Source organism: Aphelocoma coerulescens, unplaced genomic scaffold (assembly GCF_041296385.1).
Source record: "Aphelocoma coerulescens isolate FSJ_1873_10779 unplaced genomic scaffold, UR_Acoe_1.0 HiC_scaffold_46, whole genome shotgun sequence".
NCBI lineage: Eukaryota > Metazoa > Chordata > Aves > Passeriformes > Corvidae > Aphelocoma > Aphelocoma coerulescens.
In genome coordinates, this window is record NW_027183804.1 from 3060858 (window position 1) to 3074139 (window position 13282).

The window sequence follows — 13282 nt, forward strand, 5'->3', positions numbered from 1 at the left end:
GGGGCTGACTGCCTGTCCTGATCACTGGAATCTGGTTTTTGTTGCAGAACATTCCAGTTTTTGCCAGGTATTAGTGCAAGGAGAGCTTTTTCAGCACCCTCTTGAGCTGTTTGGTCAGCCAATGGATTCCCTGGATTACCTGGGGAGTCTCCAAACCCATGGGCTTTACAAGGGCATCAGGGCCACTTCTTTTGGCTTTGGCACACTCTGCAGTAGGTGACTGATTTCTTGTTGTACTCACTGGAGACCTCTGTGCCCTTTCCTTCCATGTGGCTCCCTGGACGTGTATTATTCCAAACCCATAGTTCAATCAGTCCATATGTTCACCCTTTGTCCTTCAGTGATTTCTAGGAAAGGTCATTCATTCTGCTTTTTGTGCTGCTGTGTTCAAAGCTAAAGCCTGGGCTTCTATGACCGGGGTTGAGGTTGCCACTGCACACCCAGCTGCCTGTTTCCCATCCGTACCACGCTGCTCCCACCAGGGTGCAGGTCCAGTGCTGGCTCCTGCATGGGATTGCTGTGGAGGTCCCAGAGTCTGCCAGAACACACTTGTTCCATGGATCCCAGGCAGTCATGGCACAAAGACTGCAAACCTTCTCTTAGAAGGGACTCGAACACTTCCCTGTTCCAACCTTGGGTACCTTGAACCAAACCCTGCAAAGCTTTTGCTGCACCTTACAGGCAGGTCAACAGTTTACACCAGGAAAGGGAAAAGGAAAGGGAAAGGGGAAAGGAAGAGGAAGAGGAAGAGGAAGAGGAAGAGGAAGAGGAAGAGGAAGAGGAAAAGGAAAAGGAAAAGGAAAAGGAAAAGGAAAAGGAAAAGGAAAAGGAAAAGGAAAAGGAAAAGGAAAAGGAAAAGGAAAAGGAAAAGGAAAAGGAAAAGGAAAAGGTGCCTTTATCTGAGCAGGGGTCTTTCTCTGATTTCCTTTGGACCAGGGATCAAAGGCTCTCCCCAGAATCCTTCAGTGCTGCCTGCAGGTGCTGCCATCCCTCAGATCTGTTGAAATTCAAGAGGATGAGGCCACGGGGTGTCCCAATGGTGCCTTGGTTCCATGGGCCCCGCAGTGTAACCATGGTGTCCTTGGTTCTGCAGTGTCACAATGGACCCTTCATTCCATGAGGCCCCACAGTGTGGCAATGGTCCCTTGAGTCCATGAGGCCCCACAAGGTCACAATGGTCCCTTGGTTCCATGGCCCCGCACTCTCACAATGCTCTCCTTGGCTGCACAAGGTCCCGGAGTGGCACAAGGGTCTCCTTGGTGCAGAGACCAGGGCAGAAGGGTTCCACAAGGCCCCAGAGTGTCACAAGGATCTCTTTGGATCTGCAGTGGCAGAACTGACCCTGGGTTACACGAGATCCTCCTGTGTCCCAAGAGCTCCTTGGTTCCACAGGGCCTGATTCTCTGACACTTCAGAGATGGTGTTGGACAGTTTCTATTTTCCTGCAGTTTGGTGACGGAAGGAGCACGCTGGGCAGAGCACGGAGATGCTGCTGCTGTCTGCTCAGGGGAAAGGGCCCAACAAGGCTGAGGGGCTGGGAGGCTGCTGGAAGGGCCGTGCCCCACATGGTGCAGCTTTCCTGGGAGGGAGGGAACAGCAGGAGAGACACGCACTGCCCCACAGAGCAGCTGGGCAGGGGGACACTGGGCATGAGGAGGAGGAAATGTCCCTCCCAGGGCAGCGCTGGGGCAGGAGAAGCACCCAGAGGGAGGATGAGCTCAGGGCATGTGTGTGTGCCCAAGGCACAGAGGGTGAGGCTGGGCACAGCTCAGGCCAGGGCTGGCAGTGGCAGGGCAGAGCTGGCGGGGCAGCGAGATGGGAGTGTGCAGCCTGCAGGGACACAGCAGCAGCGGTGGGACAGCGCAGGACAAGCTGTGCTGGACATGGCCAAGGGCCCTGGCAGGGCTGGCAGTGCCCAGGAGAAGCCAAGTCTTGGTGCCCTGGGGCACAGCAGCGTCTGTGCCACCAAGGGCTGGGAGGAGACACCTTGTCCTGAGGCCCTGGGGCCTCCTGGCACAGCCCCAGCAAGGCTGGGCACTGTCAGCCCCTTGTCCTGCCCTCAGCATCCCCCCACATCCCAGTGGCCTCAGGGATCTGCTGGAAGGAGTCAGTCCCTGGGGAGCCTTGGTCAGGAATGGCCCTGGGGGGCTCCTGAATGCTCCCAGGGACTGCAGGGTTTTCAAAGGACTTTGGCTTTGGCTTTTGCCTGGGAGTCTTTCTTTCCTAGCAGGTGTTATCTATTAAAAACAAGAGAAAAAAGAAAAGAACCAGAAAAAGTATGAGAGATAAAACCCCAATGTGGAGTGAAAAGTCTTCTGCAACTTTGGATTCAGAGGGAATTGGTATTTTTTAAAAGACAACTGTGTTATTTACAACTGTGTTATTTTTTTTGTTTCATTCAGAACTTACATTGTTTTCACTCCTTCCTTCCTTCCTTCCTTCCTTCCTTCCTTCCTTCCTTCCTTCCTTCCTTCCTTCCTTCCTTCCTTCCTTCCTTCCTTCCTTCCTTCCTTCCTTCCTTCCTTCCTTCCTTCCTTCCGAATTCCTTCCGAATTCCTTCCTTCCGAATTCCTTCCTTCCTTCTGAATTCCTTCCTTCCTTCTGAATTCCTTCCTTCCGAATTCCTTCCTTCCTTCCGAATTCCTTCCTTCCCTAAAAAGCCACTTCTCACCCCATGGAAGGGGTGCAAAGCAGCAGGATTCCCTCCCAGCTGGGGTCCTCTCACCCTCTCAAAATGTGGGGACCTCGCCTCAGTCCCACAAATTGCAGAGGTTTTATGGCACCTGCCCCAAATTCAGTGCAACCTCCCAGAAGCCACTTAGAGGCCCCAAAATTGTCAAAAAGCACCAGGAGCCTCCCCAAAAGTAGCTCCTGGTTTTCCTCCCTGGAATGCCCCACTCCAAGCGGCAAAACCACCCCATCCCTCCCAAACTCCATCCCCATCCCATCCGCATCCCATCCGCATCCCGTCCCATCCCATCCCATCCCATCCCACCCCATCCCATCCCACCCCATCCCTCCTGGACACCAATTCCCCTTCTGTGGCTCCTGACTCCCCACAGCCGGGCCTTGGGGCTGACGGATCGAGCCATTTGGGGCTGCCATCGACACATTGGGGCTGGCATTGAGTTTATTGGAGGCACCCGCTCAATCCCTCCATCCCAAATGGCAGCTTGGAACCTCTCCTCAGCCCTTGCTGTGCCCATGGGCTCACCTCAAGTCCCAAAATGACAGCCAGGGCCCCACAGCCCATTCAGAACCTCTCAACATTGCCAGAAACAGCAGCATCCTTCCCAAAATGGGCTCCCCACATCCCTGACAATAGGTCCCCCTTCCAAGTACCAGAGCCCCCCTCGCAGAACCCCTCCGAAGCACTGGGGGGACCCCAAAACTGCCTCAGGAATGGGACATACCCTGACATCCCTTCAGGAATGGGGGATACCCCAGAACCCACTCAGCAACGGGGTCCCCCCGGCCTCATCATGCGCAGCCTTCAGCTGGCTCAGCCAGAGCCCATCCCGCCCTCAGCAGCCCCAGCCCAGCCCAGCCCTCCTGGGCAGGAAGCCCCAATGGCCGAGCCGGCCTGGGACACTTGCAGGGATGCGGGGGCAGCCGCAGCTTCTGGGGCCAGCCTGTGCCAGGCCCTGAGCGCCCTGCCAGGGAACCATTGCTGCCCCACATCCCATCTCAGCCTGCCCTCGGGCAGCGGGAAGCCGTTCCCTGGGGCCCGGCCCCGCAGGCCCTTGGCAAGAGTCTCTGTCCCCCAGCAATTGCTGCTCCTCCCTGCTGCAGGGCCCGAGCTGCAAGTTGATTTTCTGCCGCTGGCCCCAGCCCAGCCCCGAGCCAGGGCCAGCACCTTGCAAGAACTGCCCCCAGCAGAGCTGTTCCCTCCTGCAGTAGTTACACCTGCACACCCACAGCGCCTGAGACTGCAAGCAATGAGCATTCCCTGGGCACATGTGCAGCCCAAGCAGCTCGAGGACAGCCTTGCAGCAGGACTGCTCTCAGCTGAGCCAAAAAGGCCCCTCTGGCAGCTGCAGGGCCATTGCAAAGGGCAAGGGCCAGAGCCTGGGCCCACGGGGGAGGAAAGGGCTCTGAATTCCCCTGCCCTGGCACAGAAACCCTGTTCCCAGGCTGCTTCCCACACAGGATTCCTCTGGAGGGCTGCGGAAAGCTGAGAGGCAGCTCTGGCTTCTCCACTTTTCCTGTGCTAAAGCTGCCTGGCAGAAGAAATGGAGGGACAGCTCTGGTGGCACAATCCCTCCCGGCCCAGGGCACAGCGCTGGGAAGGTCTTTCCGTGCCGAGGCTTTGCTGCGGCCAAGGAAAGCTCCTGGCTCAGGGTCACCTTTCCTGCTGGGCCAGACCCCCCGAGTGGCCCAGCAGCAGCAGAGAATTCCAGCACAGCCCCGGCACGGGCAGGGCGGCCCTGGGCGGGCTGCGGGAGCCGGCAGCGCCTGAGCTCAGAGCAGCTGAGCCCGGGGGCTCTTGGCCAAGGCCGAGGCCCAGCGAGCATTTCTCAGGTCGCAGGGCGGCCTGGAAAGGTGCTGGGGGGGATCATTCACCCCCCAGTGCGGTCCCAGTGGCTCCCAGGATTTCCATGTCCGTGCTCCCAGCGCTGCTCCCAGCCCTGATCCGTGGGGATGGGAATGTCCCGCTCCCTTCCCGGGGCAGGCTCACACCTGAGCCAGGTGTGCAGGGCAGGACCTTGCCCTGAGCCCAAGCCCTGTCCCCCCTGCAGGATCTGCTTCCCATCGGCCTCTTCCTCCTGCGGCCCCAAGCCCAGCTCGGTGCTGAACGAAGGGCGCTGGGCCGGGGTCATCCCCCGGCGGGGGCTGCGCACCCCCTCTGCCCCCTCCCCAAATTCCCTCCCGGGGCAGCAGGGGCTGGCTCAGGAGCCCTGTGGGCAGGGAAAAGGGGGTGACACCGGGATGGGGGGGGTCACACACGCTCTGGGGGGACACACACGGCCCCTGGGGACCCCCCCTCACCTTCTCCTGCAGTGCCAGGAGGATGAACCCCAACATGGAATCCCCGACCACCAGCAGCATCTTGGGGGTGGGGTCTGGTGGCAGCTTTGGAGTCTGGGGGAGAGGCCCTAAAACCCCCTCCCAGCCCCACAGCCACTCCCAGACCCCTCAAACCACCCCACAGCTCCTGGCCAGGAACTCCCCAACCACTCCCTGCATCATAAATGACCCCAAGAACCACAAAATTCTCTCCAAGACACACGGCCCAGCCAAGATCACCAAAACTCTCTGAGACCACCCTAAAAGGCCCCTCCAAGAACCACAAATGCCCTCAAGAGACACAAAAGCCCCTCCCAGTCCCTTAAGGAGCCCCCCAGACCCCCTCCCAGCCCCCATGGCACCAACCAGGACAGGCTGGGGGACAGGAGCATCCACAGCCCTGAGCAGCTCAGGCACTTCAGCAGCGATTTGGGCCCTTTGGGGGGGACACCCCAAAGGGGGAGACCCAGGGCAGGGACTGGGACAGACAACCGGAATTCCTGTAGAATAGGTGGGCTCAGGTGGACACGTTCTGACAACACAAGTACAAGATTGTGGCCCCAGTCTGCCTGGCTTCACAGCCCCACAACACTCAGATCCTCCCGAATATTCCCCTGAACCCCAAATTCAACCCCAAATTCCAGTAAAATGGTGCCGCTTTAGATCTCTTTGTTTAATTTCTTTATTTCTACCCCAATTTTGGTTGTTTCAGTGGGATTAACACAGAAATTACTTAGGCTGCAGAAGATCTCCAAGGTCATCCAGGGTTGCTTGATACCACCAGAGAAAACAATTGGACAGAGTAGATGAAAATTTTGGGGTGTAAAGTTAAAAAATCAGCTCTTCCCAATGAATTTCCAATGACGATCTGAGTCCCGATGGATGTTCCTGCCCCTGCGTTCACCCAGGTGCCTACAGGGATCCACGAGAACGTGGAGAGCACCAGCCAGGGCTCTTCCCAACCTGGATCACAGGGAATGTGGGTCACCAGGGCTCTGCCAAACGTGGCTCCTCTGATGGGAGATGGAGCTGGAGCAGAGGACAAAGCTCTTCCTGCAGTTGGGGCACTCGCAGGGCTTCCCTTATCGGTGCCTCCGTTGGTGTCTGGTCAAGTTAGAGCTGTCTGAGAAGCTCTTCCCACACTGGGGACACTCGTAGGGTCTCTCCCCAGTGTGGATGCGCCAGTGGGTGACGAGGGTGGAGTTGCGGTTGAAGCCCTTCCTGCAGTCGGGGCAGCGGAAGGGCCTCTCATCCCTGTGAATCCGCTGGTGCCGGAGGAGACTGGAGCTGGTCTGAAACCTCTTCCCACACTTGGGACACTCATAGGGCCTCTCCCCAGTGTGGATGCACTGGTGGATGATGAAGGAGGAGCTCTTTGAGAAGCTCTTCCCGCACTGGGGACACTCGTAGGGCCTCTCCCTGGTGTGGATGCGCCGGTGGGTGATGAGGTGGGAGTTTTGTTTGAAGCCCTTCCTGCAGTCGGGGCAGCGGAAGGGCCTCTCATCCGTGTGAATCCGCTGGTGCAGGAGGAGATTGGAGCTGGTCTGAAACCTCTTCTCACACTCAGGACACTCATAGGGCCTCTCCCCAGTGTGGATGCACTGGTGGCGGATCAGGCTGGAGCTCTGGCTGAAGCTCTTCCCACATTCCCCACACTCATAGGGCCTCTCCCCGGTGTGGATCCTCTGGTGGTTGATCAGGTGGGAGCTCCACCTGAAGCTCTTCCCACATTCCCCACACTCATAGGGCCTCTCCCCAGTGTGGATCCTCTGGTGATTGATCAGGTTGGAGCTCCACCTGAAGCTCCTCCCACATTCCCCACACTTGTGGGGCTTCTCCCCATCGTGAAGCTGCTCATGAACCACCAGCTCTGACCTCTGGCTGCATCTCCGGCCGCCTTCCCGGCACAGGGTGGGTCTTTCCTCCTCAGAGCACCCTGGGCTGCGTTTGCAGCCCCTCCTCCTGCGGGATCTCCGGGGCTTTTCCTCCCCATTGGATTCCTGTGCCGTGGAGCCGCTCAAAATGGCCTCTTCCACCAGGTTCTGCCCTGGGGATTTGTCCTCCCTGGGCTCCGTCCTCAGCTCCTTGTCTGGGGAGGAAGGACAAGGAGAGGATGGGATTTGCCTCCGTGCCACAGGGAAGGGGAAGGAGATCCCCCCAGTCCGTCCCCGGCAGGACGGCGTCGGCAGCGGGGTTGTCCTGCAGCCGGGGGCGATGCTGGGCTGGGAGATGGAGCAGGAGAGAGGGGGAAAGGGGCACTGACTTCCTCCTCACCTGCCTGGGGGTCCCAGGGCATCTTCCTCTTCCTCACAGCCTCCTCCTCCACCTGGCCAAGGGTTGGGAATGGGAAATCCTCATTCTGGGAGAAACAAGAGATGAGTGTGTTGGGTTGGGGCTTCCTCCTGCCCAAGTCCATCTCTGGAACTCACCGGTGTCCACAAAAACTAACAAAAAATTGGCAGTGAGTCCTAAAAACGGCTCCAGGAGTTCCCCCTTTCCAGTCTCCTCACTTTGGGGTTCTGGGGGTCCCCCTTGTCAGGGCTGCTGGGGGTCCCGTGGGTCCTGGGGATCCCCCTCTCCGGGGTCCTGCTTAGGGATGCTGGGGGGTTTTGGGGGTCCCACAGGTCCCTTTTTTCCCAATTCTGCTTTGGCTCCCAGAGGTCCTAGGGTCTCCCTCTTCAGCCTCCCTCCACTCCAGGAACTTGGGGCTCCCCCCTATCCTCACTGCCCCTTTTAGGGCTGAGAGATCCCAACCCCACCTCATCTCCAGGCCCCCCCACCCCTCCAGGCTCTTGGGGTTCCCCCAGCTCTGGTATCGTCCCTCTCTGCTCTCCCCACTCCAGGCGTCCCGTGTTCCAGCCCCCAGCTCTCCTGGGGATCCCCAAAGCCAATGTCCAACCCCACCAGGACCAGGCAATCCTCACATGGACACCCCAAGACCCCCAAGGGGCAATTATGGCTCAGCTTTGGAGTCCTGCAAGATCCACATATCCCCTCTGGCCCAAAAAATCCCTCCCAGGGACATGCAAGGACATCTGGGGCTCGATTCCAGAATCTGCAAGCTCCAAACACCCCTCCAATATAACCCCTCCTGCTGACCCCCCGATAGATTTGGGGTGAGCTCCCCCTCCCCGCTCACCTGCAGGATGGGGGGAAGATGCTACCGGGGCTGGGGGTGCTGCGGACACAGTGGGCGGGCGGTGGAACCTCGTGGTTCTCCAGCTCCTCCTCCTCCTCTCTCCCTCCTCTTCCTCCCACTCCTCCTCCACTCCCACCCTGCCCCCCCTTTCCCACCCCCTCTGCCCCACGGCTGCCGCAGCACCGGCTGCTGTGTGGGGGGAGCCCCCGATCAGCCCCAGGGATGGACAGGGGGGTTGGGGACCCCCCCAGTGCGGATCCCTCCCTTCCCCAGAGCCCCAGGGAATCGCTCCAGGGCTCAGGTGCTGGGGGACAGGGCTGGACCCCCATGGAACCGCTCTTCTGCTGTCCCAACCCCACCTTTCCCTCTGTCTTGGGGTGACCTTATGATGTGTATCCCATATCGCTGCCTATGCCCAGAAATTAATTCCTGTGCCTTTCTATGCCTCTAAACTGAGCCTGAGAGGGGGAAGGAAAAAACTGAGCAAAGTTTTTTCAAAGCAGTTTGCAGCTTGTTCAAGGTCACACACAGATAGCAATTGGCTTCCCAGCTGCGGCAGGGGAGGGGGGAAGCACCCGGCCGGCTGCGCCCAGAACAGTTTCTTTTTTGGCCAGTTGTTCAGCTGCTTTTTCTCCCGAGAGAAACTGAGAGCTGAATTTTTCCTCCCCTGGAAAATCCCCTTTTCTACTGGACTGCTTGATTGCTTTAACATCAGACCACATCGGGAGGACTTTCCACCGGGCACAGAGGGCCTGGGCCTGGGCCAAGCCCCAGCTCCGAGGAGACCAAAGGGAGGACTCTAACACTTTCCCAGGTTTTTTCCTCCGCAGCGACAGATTTTATAATTTAGCATTATTTTCCTTTCCCGTGTGTTTGGTAAATAAATAGTTTTATCTCCTCCACTTTCCTTCGAGGAAAATTTATTTTTTCCCGAACCTGGTGGGGGAGGGGTGGTTGTGCCTTCTCTCAGAGGATATATTTCTAAATTTGGCCAAACCAGAACACCCTCCCCTCTCCTCCCCTTTCTCAGCATTCCCCCAATCCACAGCCCCATTCCAGCTCAATTTGGGTGTCCCATCCCCCTCCTGCTTTCTTTGGGGGTCCCAGCCCCCTCTTCCCCTCCTCCTTCTGCACCTTCCGCATCCCCAATCCCCACCTCCCCTCCCCCGGCCTTGGTTTTGGGGGTTCCAGGCCCCTCCTGCTCTCTTTGGGGGTTCCATTCCCCATTTCGCTCCATTTGGGGTCCCAGACCCGCCCTCCTTCTCACCGCTCCCCCCGCGCCCGGGGGGGCTCCCAGCACCACCAGTGCCACCAGTGCGGCCCCAGCTGCCCCCACACGCCCCATGCCCAGCGCCGGGCGCTGCCGACAGCCCCAAAGCAGCCGCGCTGTGCCCTGGGGGGTCCCCAGAGCGGCCCCGCCCCGCACGGCACTGGGAGCACCAGTCCGGACCAGTGCGGAGCGCGGGCGGGCGGCATCAGCCGTGCCCGGGCAGGGCCGGGCCCCGCGGGGCTCCCGCCCGCACTCGGCCCCCGCCGGGACAGCGCGGGGGGGCCCGGCCTGGCCGCCCCCACCTCCCCCTCCCCAAATTCCGCTCCGGGGGGCGCTGGGGGCGGGAGGGGCTCAGCTGGGGCCAGAGGTGCCGGAGCCACGTGTCCCCCGCTGCCAGCACCGCCCCCTCAGGATTAGGGGTGCCCCAAAACTCCCTCGGAGCTGGCGGATACCCCGCAGGCCCCTGAGGACTGGGGTCCCCCCGGCCTCATCATCCCCAACCTTCGCCTGCCTCATCCCAGGCCCCATCCCGCCCATCCCCCTCCGCCACACTTCATCCCACACCCCAATCCACATCCCACCCTTCCCGGGCCCCATCCTGCCCCATCCCATTTCTCCCGGCAGTCGCCACCGGGACCACAAAACCCCGCGTGCCGGGGGCTACCCAATATCCCCCAAGGGGCATTTGCGACTCACATTCGGAGCCCTGCAAGATCCAAACATCCCCCTCCCCTCCGCCGCCCCACCAAACCCCCCTCCCCCAGGAACCAACAAAGATATTTGGGGCTCGGTGCTGGAGTCCTCCAAGCTCCAAAAATCCCCTCTCCCAAAACAACCCCAGGCACCGCCCAAGATATTTGGGGCGAGCTGCCCCTCCCCGGTCACCTGCGGGATGGGGGGAGCGGTGTTCCCGAGGCCGAGAGCTGCGGACACAGAGAGCGATGGATGCACATGGAGGCTCCTCTTCCGGCCCCCTCTGGCCCGCCTCTTCCTCCCGCCCCTCCCCCTTTATCCCTCCTCTTCCTCCCGCTCCTGCTCCTCCAGCCGTCCTCCGTCCAGCAGCTCCGCTGCCGCCCCCAAACCTCGGGCTGGAGCGGGGGGTCTGGGACACAGCCCCGTGCTGGGGGGCAGAGCCGCTGCTGGGGCCATCGCTGTGTCCAGGGCATCCTTTGTGGCCCTCGTGCAGCTCCAGGCTCCCGAGGGCTCCCCGAGGCTTTCTGTGGCTGTCCCTGCTCCCCAAATCTGTCGCGTTTAATGCCCGAGCGCGGCAGCCCCGTGCCCTGGGGCAGCAGCCGGTGCCGGGACACAGCCCCGGGAGCTGCGCTAATGCCCGGCCGTGGCCAGGAGGGACTGAGGGGAGGGGACTTCATAAGGATCCCCCCTCTGCGCCCCTGGCTGCGCACGGAAAGGTTCCTTAGTGCATGGGAGCGATTTTCCGGGGTTTCTGGGCTCGGCGGGGCCGAGGCGGCGGCAGCGGGAGCCGCGGGGCCCGGCCCGTGGGGGCGGCCGGGCTGGAAAAGTGCGCGGGGCCCCAGCGCGGTGCCCGAGGGCTGAGCGGAGCTGAGGGGAACAAGCCCCGGAACCCCCCGGTGCCCGAGGGCTGAGCGGAGCTGACGGGAACAAGCCCCGGAACCCCCCGGTGCCCGAGGGCTGAGCGGAGCTGACGGGAACAAGCCCCGGAACCCCCCGGTGCCCGAGGGCTGAGCGGAGCTGACGGGAACAAGGCCCGGAACCCCCCGGTGCCCGAGGGCTGAGCGGAGCTGACGGGAACACCCCGCTCGTCTCCGCCGCTCCAAGCCGCTTCCCCGGCTCCGGCTGCCGCCGCCGCCCGGCCCCGGCGCGGTCCCGCGGGGTCGCCGCTCTTGGCGCAGCTGGAGGGCTCGATCCGAGCCGCGCCCCGCCCGTCCCTCGCTGCGGCTCTTTCGGTCACACGGAGCGGCCGAGACCCCGCGCTGCTGCCCCGACGCTCCCTCGCTGCAGCTCTTTCAGCCGCTGCGCAGCCGCCACTCCCCGTGCACTTCTTCCAGAATTTATTATTCTCTTCTCCTTCTTTTATTCCATTCGCACCTCCCATCCCACGCCCTCCGCTGCGGCTCTTTCAGCGCCGGGCTCCTCGCCGGTCTCTCAGTGCAGCTCCTCCAGTGCCACGGGCCGGCGGAGACGCCCCTCGGTGCGGCTCTTTGATCGGATTTCCTTCTTTTCTCGCGGTTTTCTCTCGTTCCCAGCTCGCCCGTCCCGCCGAGCGGCTCCTTCAGGGGCCCGGGGCGGCACCGAGCCCTCGGGGCGGCTCCAAAGGGCCCCCCCGCCGCCGCTGCCCGAGGCCTCCCCGCTGCTGCCGGGGATCGGACACCGCAGGCGGCCCCGGCCCCTTCCTCTTCTTCCTCTTCTTCCTCCTCGCTGCTGCCGGGGTTCAGCCCCCGCCGCCGCCCGGCTCCTTCTGCCGCTCCTGCCCGGCACGAAGCGGCGCTGCCGCTGACGGGGCCGGAGCGCGGCTGCCCCGCGACTGCCCCGCGCCTCAGGGCCGGGCCGGGGAGTGACCGCACGGCTGGGGAGGGACCCCCCGCTGGCCAGGGCAGGGACTGACCCCATGGGAGGGACCCCCCGCTGGCCAGGGCAGGGACTGACCCCATAGGAGGGACCCCGCGCCGGAGCAGGGAAGGATTCCTGTCCCCGAGGGGGAAGCAGCGGCACGAACTGAGCGCGACTCCCATCCCTTCTCCCTGCCCCGCTGGGCACAGCAGGGAGGAGCCGGGCATAAAGTGAACTCCGCCAAGGAGAAAGAGGTCGGGGGAAGGTTCTGTTCCAGGGTTTATTTTCCTCCTCACTCTCCTGTTCTGATCCGCTCCGTCCCAAATCCAGTTCATTCCCCACGTCGGGGCTCTTGTGGCCGCCATGGCGATCCCTCAGTGACCTCTCCCTGCCCTTAGCCCGAGCCACGAGGACTCGGATCTGTTCCAGTTCCGTGCAATTCACGGGCATTTGGGGCAGCTGGAGCGAAGCAGCTGGAAACCACAGCGGGCTCGAGAGGGACTCAAGCAGGGCAGGAGCCGGGGCTGCCCCGAGGGAGCTCTCCCGACACGAACCTTGCCGGGCTCTTTGGACGGGAATTGCGGGGAATGTTTCCATCCATCGCTACAAAGCAGAGTCACAAGTGGAGCTGAGCTTTCAGCTTGAAATGAGGGAATCGAACGTGTGCGCGGGGACTGCTGGAACCTCAAGCTGTCCCTTGATCCTTTAGTTTCGGAAATATTCAGCCCCTCAGCAGCGATGTCTCTCCCAGCCCACCGGCTCCTGGCTCAGACCCAGCTCGGAGCTCGGAGAAGAGACCCGAAGTCGCAACGGAATGAGCTCTGCCGTTATTTTCTTCTTTCATATTTATTTTATGCCATTTTATTTTATAATCTATCATACTCATTCTTATTCTTTTATTCTTACTTTCTTTTTTTTTTTCCTTTTTTTTTTTTCTTCTTCTATTATATCGGGTTTTTTTCTCTATTTCCCCCCCACAGCCTTTGTTTCCTTCCCGGAGGTTTGTGGTGCGATGCTGTCCTACTGGTTCTCCCTCTGAAACCAACGAAATAATGATGGATTTTTGAAGTCTTCCCGCTGCTCTTTCCAGAAGGTCTCAATCGGAGGGGCCTCAGGGCTTAATTGGGGAGAACAGTTTAATCGGGGCGAGAAACACTTCAATTCTGGGGAGAAAATGTGAATGGAGGGGAGAGGAAATGAACGGCGGGGAGGAGCCCCCCAGCCCCCGGCTGTGCCCCGAAGGTGCTGCCCGCGGCTCCCCTGCTCCCACCCCCGGGCTGGGGGCGCGGAGCTGCCGCTGCTCCCGGGAACGTCACGGGATAAAAACTCCATTCAAG

At 61.0% G+C, this 13282-nt stretch overlaps 1 protein-coding gene across 1 annotated transcript in view; it reads right to left on the bottom strand.

Moving 5' to 3' along the window:
* The window catches only part of LOC138101779 (zinc finger protein 271-like), a 93684-nt gene that overhangs the window by 38961 nt on the left and 41441 nt on the right, over positions 1–13282 (bottom strand). The window contains exon 3 of the mRNA XM_068999565.1: positions 6307–6894. Within this exon, the coding sequence (XP_068855666.1) occupies positions 6307–6894 (588 nt within the window). The remainder of the gene's footprint in view (positions 1–6306; positions 6895–13282) is intronic.